The sequence below is a fragment of the Pyrus communis genome, chromosome 16 (genome assembly GCF_041283825.1).
Source record: "Pyrus communis isolate YQ-2024b chromosome 16, ASM4128382v1, whole genome shotgun sequence".
Lineage (NCBI taxonomy): Eukaryota > Viridiplantae > Streptophyta > Magnoliopsida > Rosales > Rosaceae > Pyrus > Pyrus communis.
The window spans coordinates 28,415,969-28,429,543 of record NC_142580.1 but is presented as its reverse complement, the minus strand read 5'-3'; the positions used below and the strand labels follow the sequence as shown (position 1 = coordinate 28,429,543).

General features: G+C 42.3%; 1 protein-coding gene and 2 pseudogenes across 2 annotated transcripts; all 3 read right to left on the bottom strand.

The window, feature by feature from the left end:
- Positions 1 to 379: 379 nt before the first annotated feature.
- On the bottom strand, positions 380 to 4,013 carry LOC137732934 (phosphoenolpyruvate carboxykinase (ATP) 1-like; annotated as a pseudogene). Its single transcript, XR_015957970.1, has 8 exons — positions 3,875 to 4,013; positions 2,153 to 2,451; positions 1,831 to 2,004; positions 1,636 to 1,701; positions 1,324 to 1,502; positions 1,073 to 1,242; positions 816 to 984; positions 380 to 724 (listed from the first exon to the last, which is right to left on the bottom strand). The product of XR_015957970.1 is annotated as a phosphoenolpyruvate carboxykinase (ATP) 1-like (transcript).
- On the bottom strand, positions 3,844 to 6,590 carry LOC137731053 (folate synthesis bifunctional protein, mitochondrial). Its single transcript, XM_088688230.1, has 4 exons — positions 6,434 to 6,590; positions 6,004 to 6,186; positions 5,824 to 5,909; positions 3,844 to 5,618 (listed from the first exon to the last, which is right to left on the bottom strand). The coding sequence occupies exons 3-4, from the start codon at positions 5,888 to 5,890 to the stop codon at positions 4,135 to 4,137; spliced, it is 1,551 nt and encodes a 516-aa protein (XP_088544356.1). The 5' UTR covers positions 5,891 to 5,909; positions 6,004 to 6,186; positions 6,434 to 6,590; the 3' UTR covers positions 3,844 to 4,134.
- A 4,887-nt stretch (positions 6,591 to 11,477) lies between these two features.
- Positions 11,478 to 13,127, bottom strand: LOC148690247 (uncharacterized; annotated as a pseudogene).
- Positions 13,128 to 13,575: the final 448 nt, after the last annotated feature.

The window sequence follows — 13,575 nt, the reverse complement described above, 5'->3', positions numbered from 1 at the left end:
GTTTCCGACGTGGAACATGCCTCAAAACTTGCATGTTGCGCATGAACAATGAATGGAAAGCCCTGGCAGACATGATCCGCACTTTGATTTTGTTTTGTAGATTGCATCATCCTAGTTCAAGAATTGATCATTTAGAAAGACCTGCAAATCGAAAATTCAAGACACAAACAACGATCTTGTACCCTGTTGAGAAGAACGACACCGTCTTCGCTGGCTACCAATGAGGGAGGCGGGGTTCTTGCAAAAAATACTGTCCAAAACTACTCAATTTTGTTAATTGGTGACTGGAAACTGCCTTCTTTTCTTTGTTTCCTTTTAAATTTGTGTCCAGAATTTCAAAAATTAACTTCGAAACAGATGAATTTTGAAGAAAATGAGGGGAAGGAAATGGAGAGAAACAACCTCCTTTGATTATATATATTAATAGGACCTTAAAAAGTACAAAAGAACCGTTTAGCATATCTAATGAATAGAATAACAATACGCCTACTTCTGAGTCTGTCCAATTCTTATTTCCATCAATTGCCTTGCCCCCCAGCTTCCCTAGAGTTTCTAGTTATTCTTCTTTTCTTCGAAGGTTTTAGAAATTTGTTCCAACCGCAAGTATCTCCTCGGTCAGCTTGTTGTTCTTCCCAGTCTTGTAATTTGTGAAAGTCTCAAGGTTCCTCTTGAACAGGCCAGCCAGCCTCATCAAAGTTTCATTGTATGCATTCTTGTCCGATCACTGCAACCACAAATAAAGATTCGGATATCACATTAACAATGAAGGTCAAGACCGAACAAGGAAACGGTATATAGAGAGAAAACCAACTTACAGTGTTCACTGGATCCAGTATTTCTGAAGGCACTCCCTCGACCTCAGTGGGGATTTCAAGTCCAAACACTTCAGTCTTCTTGTACTTCGCGTTTAAGAGGCTGCCGGAGTGGATGGCGTCAATGATTTTCCTGGTGTAGGGCAACTTAATGCGCTTTCCTGATCCATAGCTGCAGGAAAGAAAGATGTTTGTTTGGTTAATATTTTCTCACGGAAATGATTCTCTAAAATTATGATGATAATCGAATGCACATATACCTTCCACCGGACCAGCCAGTGTTAACCAGCCATCCTGTTGCACTGTGCTTCTGCATCTTCTCAGCCAGCATTGCTGCATACTTAGTAGGATGCAACATTATAAATGCTGCACCGAAGCAGGCTGAGAATGTTGCTGTTGGCTCCTTGATACCATCTTCAGTTCCAGCAAACTATAAATTTATCAACAATTAGTTAATATAGTAACCGAAATGTTACGTGTTCACGAGTACAAATAGAGAATTTGAATTTACCAGAGCAGTGTAGCCACTGATGAAGTGGTATAGGGTCTAAGCAAGGTTTAACTTGCTCACAGGAGGGAGCACACCAAATGCATCGCACGCCAAAAGTTTGACGTTCTTTGGATGTGGACCAATGCATGGTATCTTTGCGTTGGGAATGTATTTGATGGGGTAAGCTGCACGAGTGTTCTCTGCAACCGGAAGAAAAACAGCTCAATATATTATATGGTCCATCAGAATTATGTATAAGCATAATCAATCACCGTATCATGAGATTCAAACTCAAATTGTGTGAATTTTGGGATGAAAACAATTGATATTTACCTGTAGCAGATTTGTCAGAATAGTCCACCTCTCGTGTATGCTCATCAAACACGATTTTTTCCAACAGTGCCAATGAAGAAAAATCCGATAAATTCAAGTCGAATTCAAAAGACCAAACAAATTAAACACTATTACTTCTTCATCATATTGATTCCATCATATCCACATATCCAAGAAATCAAGGTGATATATTACCAGCGCCAAACTTGATGGCGTTCCAAATGTTTGGCTCTTTCTCCCTTGACAGGTCAATGCACTTGGCGTAGCAACCACCTTCGATATTTGACACACCGTTGTCATTCCAGCAGTGTTCATCATCTCCAATTAAGTACCTATTGTGATCTGTAGACAGAGTCGTCTTTCCAGTACCTAAATAGTAAAATGAAAAGAAAAGGCAAATACAATAAGAAACAATTAAACTGTCATAAGCTAACAGAGAGCGAGCGAGAGTAAGAGAGCACATATCATATGGCTGCGAGACCAAGATGACAACTGCGATCTATTGACGATACTATACCTGACAATCCAAAGAAAAGGGCAACATCTCCATCTTTCCCCATATTGCAGCCAGAATGCAGGGATAGGATTTGTCACTTAGGCATGAGATAATGCATGACACTGAAAAGACCTTTCTTCATTTCCCCAGCGTACATGGTGCCAAGGATGACCATTTCCCTCCTAGCAAGATTAAGGTCTATGCTAGTAGAGGATGTCATGTAGTGGGTGTAACGATTACACGGGAACTGGCCAACATTGTATACAGTGAAGTCCGGAGTACCAAAATTCTCCAGCTCTTCAGGAGTGGGTCGAATACACCTGCGACCCACCAAGTTATAGAATTGTACGTACACTAAGCTAATATCACATGTGTTAGCACCTAGCTTGACGGAAACCTACATGCTTAGGGACGATACATAGAGAATACTGGGAAAAGATTACGAGTCAAAACTCATATGCAACGTTAAGAGGACGTATCTGGCAGGCTTACCCAAAGGAGGAGGGAACTTATACAAAAAAATACACTGCAGAGAAAGCAAATTGTTCATAAAAACTCTAAAGCTTTACTTACATGTTGTGCATGAACAATGAGTGATAAGGTCTGGCAGACACGACCCGAACTTTGATTCTGTTTTCCGGATCTCAGTGACTATATTTAACAAGGCGTTTAGAAAACTTACCACACTGGATTTCTTCTCTTCATAACCTGGTGAGACTCTTTTTGAAATGGAGTCGGCTAAAGGAGGATCCTCTAGTACATCTACAAGGTTTGCCAAATCTGGTACATCTTGAACTGCTTCAGGTTTATGACGGGGAATGTTTGTATTTTAAGGAAGGAGGGTTTCCAAGTCTAAAGGTATTAGGTATGACAACTTAGGAGTGGAAAAGATTATCACGGATGAGGGAGTAATGCCTTGTCTAGAAAAGTGAATAATCCAACGCTGCAACTTGTTGAAGAAGGTCCGATCAGGCATTGTGCATTTAAAAAATTTAAAAGTTGCTAGAATTTTTCGATATGCCAAATGAATTAATCCAGCCACTACTTCCTGATAGTGGGGAAGATCATTGGAAAGTTGCTCACGTTCCAGCAGTTTACTTTTCTTATTGGAGAGGTGGGGCTGGGGATGTGAATTCATTAGAGATGATTCATCCAGTAACTTCTTCTGCCATGAGGAGGCTTCAAATATCCTATGGAAGGCATAGTTTAGGCTATGGCCTATATTTATTTAGTTTGTCATTCCCGGAAGGGGAATTCTAACTCGCAACCTCTTCCAACATTGTGGACGAGAGATAACACTCGACCAATAGAAAGTTGGTGGCTTTGGCCTATGATCAATAATTATAAATAAGTCTATCATGAATTCATGACTGAGCTTCTACTCCTGCTTATAACTTGAATTAATTCTTGTACTTTTTTACAACCAATAATTTTTGGCTTTTTATAATCATGCTTTCGGTTGACTGAAAAATAACTTTACTTATATGAATTATGCACAGCATCAAACAAAAGTCACCGTACATGGGATGGGCTCCTCATGTTCAGTAGTGAATTTCCGAATGTTGTGAACGCCTTCCTACTAGTACAAAAAGACCAGGGAAAATGGTTCCTGAATGTTTTTTAGTTTTTCTTTTCAACCAAAAAAACCAAAAGAAAAGAAGAGATGTTACGCCCCATAGTTTCAGTTTCACTTTAAGCAGTTAATGACTGAATTGACAATAAAAATAAAATAATTGCAATTACCTGGCCTGGGCATGGGCAGGGCATTTCTTAAATATCATTTATCCTTTCCTCTGAAAATTGTAATAGCACCCTATGTGGTTGGTCACAGAAACAAAGACAAAGTAAAACTGAGAGTCCTAGTTACTTCATTGGCAGCCTCCCTACATTGCACCTGAAAACAGATGCTAACTCATCCATTCTCTCTTTGTGAGCATTATTCCCGGCTACCAAATGCTTTGCTCCAATCTCCGTTTTTATGCTTTTCATGGGCTGAGTTGTCATCATTTTTTATTACTTGGAGGAATAGATCTCCTCTGTCTCAGCATTGCATCACATAGCTTTACAGCATCTACATTATCTCTTACATTATGTACTCTTACAATATTTGCTCCGCCCAGGACTGCGGCAGTGACAGAAGCAACAGTAGCAGCATCTCTCTCAGTTGCAGCAGTGCGATTACAAACTTCACCTAAAAATTTCTTTCTCGAAGGTCCAATTAGTATGGGCGCATGAGACAAAGCCAAACTTTTCCTCCCAAGCTCTGCTTGAATATTTGGTAACCCCATCAAGATTTCCAAATTGTGTTCACAGTTCTTTGAAAATCCAAGTCCAGGGTCAATTATCATCCTCCAAGCTGGGATGCCTAATATTTCAGCTTCTCTCACCTTTGAGTATAACTCAGACACAACCTGCTTACAAACATTATCATATTGCAGGTTCTCGCTGTTCTGCATTGTCGATGGATCTCCCCTCATGTGCATTGCAATGTAAGGAACTTTAAGGTCAGCAACGACTTTTAACATGTTAGAGTCCAACTGCCCGGCAGATACATCATTTACAATATGAGCACCCTTACTGACTGCTTCTTCCGCAACTTCTGAATAAAATGTGTCCACAGATACAATCTTTCCCTCTGCTTCAGGCAGCCCATGAACTGCTTCTAAGACAGGAATTAGTCTATCCAGTTCTTGTTGAACTGAAATCCTAGAAGCCATTGGCCGTGTAGACTGTGCGCCAATATCAATCATATCTGCCCCCTCTGAAATCATTGAACGGACCTGAGAAATTGCTGCCTCCACAGACTGAAACTTTCCTCCATCACTGAAACTATCTGGAGTCAAATTAAGGATACCCATTACCGAGGTTCTCGTTGACCAGTCCCAAAAGCCGTTTCCAATAGGCAAAACCCTCTTCAGTCCTTCCTTTCCAATAAGTGGTTCACCGCCCAATTTCTCCCAAGAATCAAAAAGCCCATCAGAATGGTTTGAGAAAGAATGCCAACAAGAAACTGTATCGCTGTCAATACTTGAACCCAGCAAATCCATTAGTGGGGCCATTACAAATGGTCTTTCCCAAATTCTTTCATGGGGGACCATAAGAATCTCAGAACTGATTCTTTGCTTTCCATAGAACAATATATCCAGGTCGATTGGCCTGGGACCGTACCTAATACCATCAGTACGACCCATGTCCTTTTCAATTTTCTTCAGTGCTCCTAACAACTCATGAGGCCCAAGTTGTGTAACAGCTCTAACAGCAGAGTTGAGAAAATTAGGCTGATCAGTCACATAGGCTGGTGTTGTCTCATACAAGCAAGCATGTCTTGTGATGTGTATGCCCGATTTTCTCATTAACTGCAAGGCTTCATTGAAATTATGCAGTCTGTCACCCACATTGCTTCCCAAAGCAATCACTATCTCCTGGTCTGGAGAATGAACTTGTGCTGAGAAGTTTGGGGATGAATGTATGAAAGAAGAACATGATGCTGCATTGAAAGTGTAAACAAGCATCAGGAAGGCTGTTTAGGCCTCTATACTAAAAATGAAGCATTAGTGATACAAATTCATAGTCTCTTTTTCCCATCGACTGCCTTTGTCGCTATTATACATGCAAGGATTTCTTCACCAATGAAAACATATTTTTATATTGCTACGACATAAAAAACACGAGTGAATGGAACTTGGGTTTACCTCGACAATACTTTGTGACATCATTCAATCGCTTCACTGTGGGCACGAGCTGCTTGACTATATTCATGTTAGAACTAGGAAGCAATCTACAGTCGTATTACTATTAGTCAGTTTTTGACATTTCAATTTCTCAAACACCAAACTTGAAAGAAACAGAAATTGAGTGGGGGGAAAATTAACCTCACTCAAAGTTGGAAGTTGAATCGAGCAGAAGAGGAGAGCAGGGCAGCCACTTGGCGGGCGATTATTGTGAATTACCTTCAAGGTGACCAACTGTTTGGAATGGAGCAGGAGCTAGGGCTGGGGCTAGAGAGGTAGCCCTCCCATGGCCGCAACACTGCATTGATAATCCATTGAATTATTCTGCAATGGCATTGGGTGTGACTCAGACTCACAACAACAACAACAGAAGCTAAGAAAACAATCTGGAGAAGACAGCTCTCAACCAATTTCCCAAACCATATCAACACAACACTGCTAATCCCAAATTCACAAATTCTACTGCACCGAAATTTAATAAAGAAAATCACTTGGACCAAAATTAATTTTATATATATATATATATATAGAGAGAGAGAGAGAGAGAGAGAGAGAGAGAGAGAGAGTTTACCTTGCTGGGAGATAGGAGAAGTTGACAGTGGAGCGGAGAGCGCATAGAGAAGAGAGAGACGAGAGAGTCAGCGCGGGTTACGTTAAAGTGGGAGAGGCTGCTCGGGAGAAAAATGTATAGAGCTAAACCTAGGACTTTTCCTAACTGCAGTTCTACCGTTGCTAAGGCCCGGGCTATTCACCGTTTAATCCAAAACAGTAACTATTTTTAATGAACAGTAATTATATTTTGCATTTCCATTCTTATCTTGAATAGCTTTAGTAATAAGTAATAAAATATTATTATTATTTTTTAAATAATACAAACCAAAACCTTTGTTTTTTTCACATGGTGCCGATGCACTCCAAAATCTTTTTTTTTAATTATTTTTTTCTTCTTCTTTTCACATGGTGCCAATTAAGGGTGGTTTTGGTACATTACCGTATCAAAATCTCTGTATTGTAAACACGAAAAATTCCTGAAACAAGAAACAAGAATACCGTGTACAAAATAATATTTTTGTATTTAATGACTTTGGGGTTACAATCTCTTTGTAATTTGATCCTCTGATTCTATCTTCGTAGGGTGTAGGTTTGTGGATGAGCTGTTGATCCAAAGGGCCGTCGGGGCTTGATCTAGGGTTGAACAGTTGATGAACGGATCTTCGAGGGCTTTTGGGCTTGATCTTGAAGACTGGGTGTATGAATTTCTTCAAGGGCTTTTGAGCTTGATCTTGAAGGTTGATGGATGAACGGATCTTCAAGGGCTTTTGGGCTTAATCTTGAAGAACGATTGGATGTGTGGATTTGTTGAGGTTGTTGATCCAAAGGGCCGTTGGGGCTTGATCTTAGGATGAATGGATGATGAATGATGAACACTTCTCTTCAAGGGCCGTCGGGGCTTGATCTTGAAGAATGAACAGATGATGAACGATGAGCACTTCTCTTCAAGGGCCGTCGGGGCTTGATCTTGAAGGAAGATTTGACGAAGAACGAAGATAGCTTTCTTGGTCCTTCGAGATTTGCTTGAGAGCTTTAGAGTTTCAAAGCTTCAAAGTTTTGGTGTGATGTAAATTCCCTTCTTTCTTTTCTCCTCCCCCAAAATGAATGCCTTGGCTTCCTATTTATAGAATTCCAAAACTTGATTTTTGGATTTAAATAATCAGATGAAATAAATCATTTCTGCCAAGTATTGACACGTGTCCTATTTGATGACTTTTCCAATTTATTTAAATTTTTCGTTGAGTCACACGTTACATATAAAATTTATGTGACACGTGAGCGTTGAAATTTTAATTATTGGTCAACATTCATTTCACCGAAATTTTGATGTCTACAAATGCCCCCAGTTCAAGGCGCGTCGTAGACATGTGCTTGTCACGTGTAGAAGATGCGTTTTGAAGTCCCTTAATGTAGATGTCAACCCAAGGGCCGTCGAGGCTTGATCTTGAGTTCGACTGGAAGATTTTCTGGTTTTCTCCAATCGTTGATTTTCCACAGGCTACTCTTGAACTGGGCTGGAGGATTCTTTTGGTTTCCTCCAATCGTTGATTTTCCTTTGTGCTACTCTTGAACTGGGCTGCAGGATTCTTTTGGTCTCCCCCGAAGGTCTGAACTTACTCCTTTTATCTGTTTCTTTGTTCAATCTCTCCAATTCGTATTGAAGAGGGTTAGAGGATAGCTCAGCATATGCAGTTGTTACTTGTCTCCACATGCTTCAATGTATCATTTTCACTTGCCTTACTTGCTCCCCTTTGCAGAAGTGGTCCCTTCTCTGGAAGTGTATCAACTGTTGAAGATGACTACTCGAGAGCAACGCTAGGTAAGCAACCAGGGAATGGATTCCAGGCAGTCGGTTCCAGATCGGAAGACTGATTCCAAGTGCCGGCTGATTGCTTTCGTTTACTTTGCCATGCGAGTAATAACAAGGGCAAAGGAAAAGATAGGGAAAGAGCATGATATGAGATACTTTTGCTTTAGACCTTGATGATATGAGATACCTTTACTTTTGAAGAAACGGCGAATGAATCAACACATGTATTTGTTGTGGTTGTCTCCACATGCTTCGATCTACCGTTTCCTCTTGGGTCATCTGTACTCCAGGTATCTGGTTCTTCTTTGGGGGAGAAAAAAAAATTGAGTATTTCAAGAGGTTTTGCTGGGAGTGCGCCCTCAGAGGTGAAGAAGAGTTGGGCATTTTCTTCAGGTCTGCCTTGCCATAAAAGATGAAGGTCGACATATATAGGGATTTCCCAATAGCAAGTGGTGGTACTGTTCTTTTACCCTTGTCGACAAACGTCTCTTCGATTTTTGAACAAGCGTCTCTTCGATTTCTGAGCGAGCGCCTCTTCGAAAAAGTAGTCACGGGTGCGGCTCTGTCACCACGCTTGTTGGCAAAGGCGCGTAGTTGGGATGATAACCTTCACGTGTTTTCAACTTTGTCAGAGATCTTTTGACAAAGTTGAACTCGTTATCTGAAAAGCCGCGAAAGCGTCGCCGAACTTCACGCAGGAAAATCCGGTTTTTTGAATCGGTGGTCGTGTCGCCTTGGCTTTTTATAGAGGTATCGATCACCTCCAACATGCACACTTTGAAGATCGCCCGTTTGTGAAAATCGTCTTCGGCCCTTTCTGATTTTACTCCATCCACCTTTCTCTTTTAACCCTTTGACAATGGCTAACCCGTTTAACATTTGCTTAGATTTGAGTCTCAGCAGTGATCCGAGTGCGCCGCGTTAGGTAAATGTATGGTGCCCTTCTTTCTTATCTTCTAATGGCCCTTTGACAGGTGAAGATTCTGTGATGAAGGACGCAACAACAGCTACGATAGTAGCTAGGAACCTTCTCACTCCTAAGGATAGTAGGCTGCTTTCAGGACGGTCCGATGAGTTGGCCGTTCAAGAGTCCCTCGCTCTCAGTGTTCAGTGTGCAGGCTCTGTGTCCAACATGGGCCAACGCCTACTTGCTCGATCCCGTCAAGTGGAATCATTGATGGCGGAGGCGGAAACTCTTAAGCAAGAGATCAAACAGCTTAAGCACGAGAATAGAAGTTTGCATGTGCTTGCAAATAACTATTCGACGGGCATGAAGAGGAAGCTTGATGAACTGCAAGAATCTGAAGGTCGAATCCAACGTGACCGTCAAAGGCTTTCGGCTTTCTTCCAGAGGCACATTTTTCCTGGGTCCTCTAGCGTTCCACCAAGTATTGAGGCCTCGAATGATCTATCTTTGATACCTCCCGCTCCTAGAGTTTTGCCAAGTAGTGGGGCTTCACGTGAACAACCTTTGTGAAAGCTCCATCTTCTTTTTTTTTTTTTTTTTTTTTTGTACGCACTTGTAATTTCTCGGAGATCAATGGACATGTTTTATTTTATTCAGTGTATTGTGCTAAATACAGATAAAACATATATATCACCAAGATGTGTTATTTCCCTTTTTTTTTTCTTTTTTTTTTTTTTTTTTAAAAAAAACACACTTTTGCAAGTGATGCCGTGCACCACCTGCTCCTTATTTTCTTCTTGACTTGCTAACAGTAGCTTGCCATTGTGAGTGGTTTCAGCTTTTGGCATTGTGAGAGCCGAATGCCCTCCAATCTGCTAATTTAAACAGTTGGCAGCTGGTGCTGCCTTTTACAGTGCTTCCCAACATCATCATTACTGCCTTTTTATTTTTTTATTTTTTTTATTTTTACCTTCATCATTGCTTCCCAACATCATCATTGCTTCCTCTTTTCCTTTTTCTTTTGACTTGCTAATAGTAGCATGCATCATCTTTTTTTTTTTTTTTCTTTCTGTATAATTGCTCTCGGTGCGCCTGGCACCATCAATACTTTTCTTCTTTATTATTATTTTGTTTATTTTTTTATTTAATTTTTTATTTTTTTATTTTATTATTATTATTTTTTTATATATATGGTGCTCTGCAAGGCTAGGTTTGTCGGTGAAAACCCAGGCCGAGTTCGAGAGAAGACGGAGGAGGAAGGGGTGTCTGTGCTGCTGAAGCTGATCGGTAGAAGGAGAGGGCTCGCAGAAGAGGACGAAGACGGACAGAGAGCTGGAGTCGAGCTTGGAGGTAGTGCAAAGCGTCGAGCTTCACGATCGGCTAGTCGTTTGACAGCGGTCGTTGAAGTTCTTCTTCAATTCAAATGCAACAGCAGAGGCAAGAAGATGGATGAGGTCTTTGGGTGTGAGTTGACAAACTTTGGTTTTGTTGATCACATTCAAAGGCAGCAGCCATGGCGGAGGTGCAGAAGCAACCAGAGCTTGAAGTAATGCAAAGCATCGAGCTTCACGATCGGCTAGTCGTTTGACAGCGGTCACTGAAGTTCTTCGCCGATTTTGACCACGGTGGCCAGAGTGAAGCTGAGGGACTTGCAGGCGAGGAGCTGCATGGATGGAGAGGAAGAAATGCCTTGTCGTGTTCCGTCATCTCAAGTTTGCTCGGCGACCCAACAACCACCTGTCCACCGCTGTTGACGACGGCATCTCCGAGCCCGCCGCCGTGCAAGAATCTGCAGCTGGCTCCGTTCTTGCAGTAGCCTCTGGCGAAATACAAGCAGGGTTTCCACCCAAACCCTGAGTTAGGGTCCTCCAAGCTCACGTCGCTGACTGAGCAACTTCGTCGGTGGAGCAGGGAGCGGAGCTCTTGTGTGTTTTGGTTTTCTTCAGATTTAGGCTGAAGGAAAACATGTGGGTGCTGCCATTTTTGGACTGCTTCGTGTTGTTGTTGCAGGTATAGAGAAACGCAGGGGTTGCTAGCGTATAATAGATTCTTTGCTGACCAAAGTTTGTTCAAGAAGACACCTACCTGCAAAACAAAATTACTGGGAAAAAATGAAGAGAAGAGAAACGTAGGTTTTGTACCTTCTGATTGTTGTTTGTGGTTTGTTCCCCTTCCCTGCAAGACTCAATTCGAAATCGCCGGCAATGGGATTAGTCTTACGTTGCTTCTTTTCTCTCAATTTCTCTCTCAATTTCTGCAGTCTCTCTTCTTTCTGTGTCCCCCCTTCTTACTGCAACTGATGCCTATTTATAGACATCTTAGGAGGGATCTAGAGCTTTTACATGGAGGAGATAGAAGCCATGTCTTCCGCCACTTTCTCTTAACCTCTCTTACTGACTTCATGTTCTTTTGTTGCAGAAAAAAGGGAGCAGAGCCTATGGATTTGATTGGAAATTCACAGGGTGGTTTAGACCACCCCGAAGAAATTCATGGGATTGACGGCAGTAGCGGTGGTTTTCGTTGGCGGCAAAGACGTCCTCTTCCGTGACAGAGTTGAAGCTGTGAATGGAGGATCGAATCGTCGGCGACGACCGCAGCAGCAACGACTGGGTCCTCGTGAGCTTCGCGTGGCTCCTACCTTCTTTTGACACCCTCAGAGTTTGGACCTCTCTGGTCGCTTGCGTGCTTCATCATCATTTGGGATCATTTCGCGGTTGGTTTGCAGTCGCAAGTGCAATGCTCAAGATCATTATGAAGATCCTGGATTTGATGTTGAAGGCCTTTAATATGTTGCACGGCCACGCTTAGCACGGATTTTGCAAGGAACAGAATCTTCAGGAATGTGTAGTAGCTTCTCTACTGTTGCCATTTCTAAAGACGTCTGGGGAAGGCTAAACTGAGATTCTAAAGTATTGAGGCAGTCAAATATGTCAACATCCATATTTTTAGCTCGTTTACTTGGCGGAGTTGAGAGATTTGACAAAGAGAATCTTGCCCAGTGAAGCTCAACTAAGACTTTAATCTTGTTACTCCGGGACCACCATTATTGCCCCCTTGTGATCTATAGCTTCCAGTTCCTCTTGTAACTGAGAATCCTCCATTGCTCTCAGGGGCGGTGAGATGGCTTAAGAAGCCAGCTGGAGAGCTTCGCTGGCGAACCAGAGCCGCCGACGATGTCGAAGAACAAGAAGAAGAGTTGGAAGATCCAATCTCATTTAGACCGTGCGATCGGAGCAATGGCTTGGTGGTGCTGGTGTCCCTGTGGCTGCTGTTGGATGAGTTGACTTTGAAGCTGGACTCGGAGCTAGTGAAGGAGGGAGAGTCGCCGCCACCGTCTCCGTTTTCTGGGTCGTTTTTCAGGGTCAACAACTCGGCTACTATCCGTCTCCCGAACCACCGACGCTTCGAGGTCCGAATGGTTTGAATCGGCACCGCCGCTGGATTTCGCCACACCGCTGGACGGCAAAAACCACTCCCGAACTAAAGGACAATATCCCCTCCTCGTTGCTACCCAGCGACGGCGGGGACCTCTTCTTTTTGCTGTTGTTATCCTCAGCGGCGGCAATTTGGGAATGCCCTGAGAACAATTTCCCATTGGCGCTGTAAGAGCTCCTCTTGCTCTCCCCGAAATTCAAAATCTCGCCCGATTCGGGCTTCAACGAATGCGAATTGGAATTCGAATTCTTCACGCTGCTCCTGTCATATCCGTTGTAGTTGGAGAAATTAAGCTCCCTGGGGAAGAAGCTCTGCGTCTGCTGTTGTTGTACTTGCTGCTGTAATTGTGGTACTTGAACCGGGCTTGGGTTCTCGGATAAGCTACTGGAGCTCGGGTGGTTGTCGAACTGAATCGGCTTTGATATGGGCTGGTTGCTGGGCTTAGACTTTAAGGACTTGCTGATTTTTTTTTTTTTTTTTTTTGAACAAATAACATGTAATTTTTTGTACAAAGAATGTAATAATATTGACTTTCATTAGTCACTTTTACTACAACCTCATTTTGATGTGACTGAACTCAAAATTAAACGTTCAAGCTACCTACATACCCTTCCAACAAAGAGATCAAGTCGAAACGTAGTTCAAATGTTTTTATTTTTTTTTTTTTTTTGATGTGACTGTACTTGAAGTTTTAAAGTTTCAAGTTGCCTACGTACCCTTGGTTGAGGAGGGATCAAGTCATGACGTAGTTCAAATGAGTGATGGTTTTGATGATGATTTTGCCGTACACAGTTTATGCTCTTGCGGGCCAGGAGCGTTTGGTGCCGTTTGCAGTTTCAGCTCGTGCAGGCAAGGAGCGTTTGTTTGTCACCTTTTAGGCTCGTGCGAACGAGGAGCTTTTGGAATTTTTCAAACGATCTTAGAGAGGCATTCCTTGCAATCTTTATAGCAAGAAGTCTTGACTGAGTGATTGAAGAGGTCTTTGGGGAAGAAATCGCGCATCGTGATG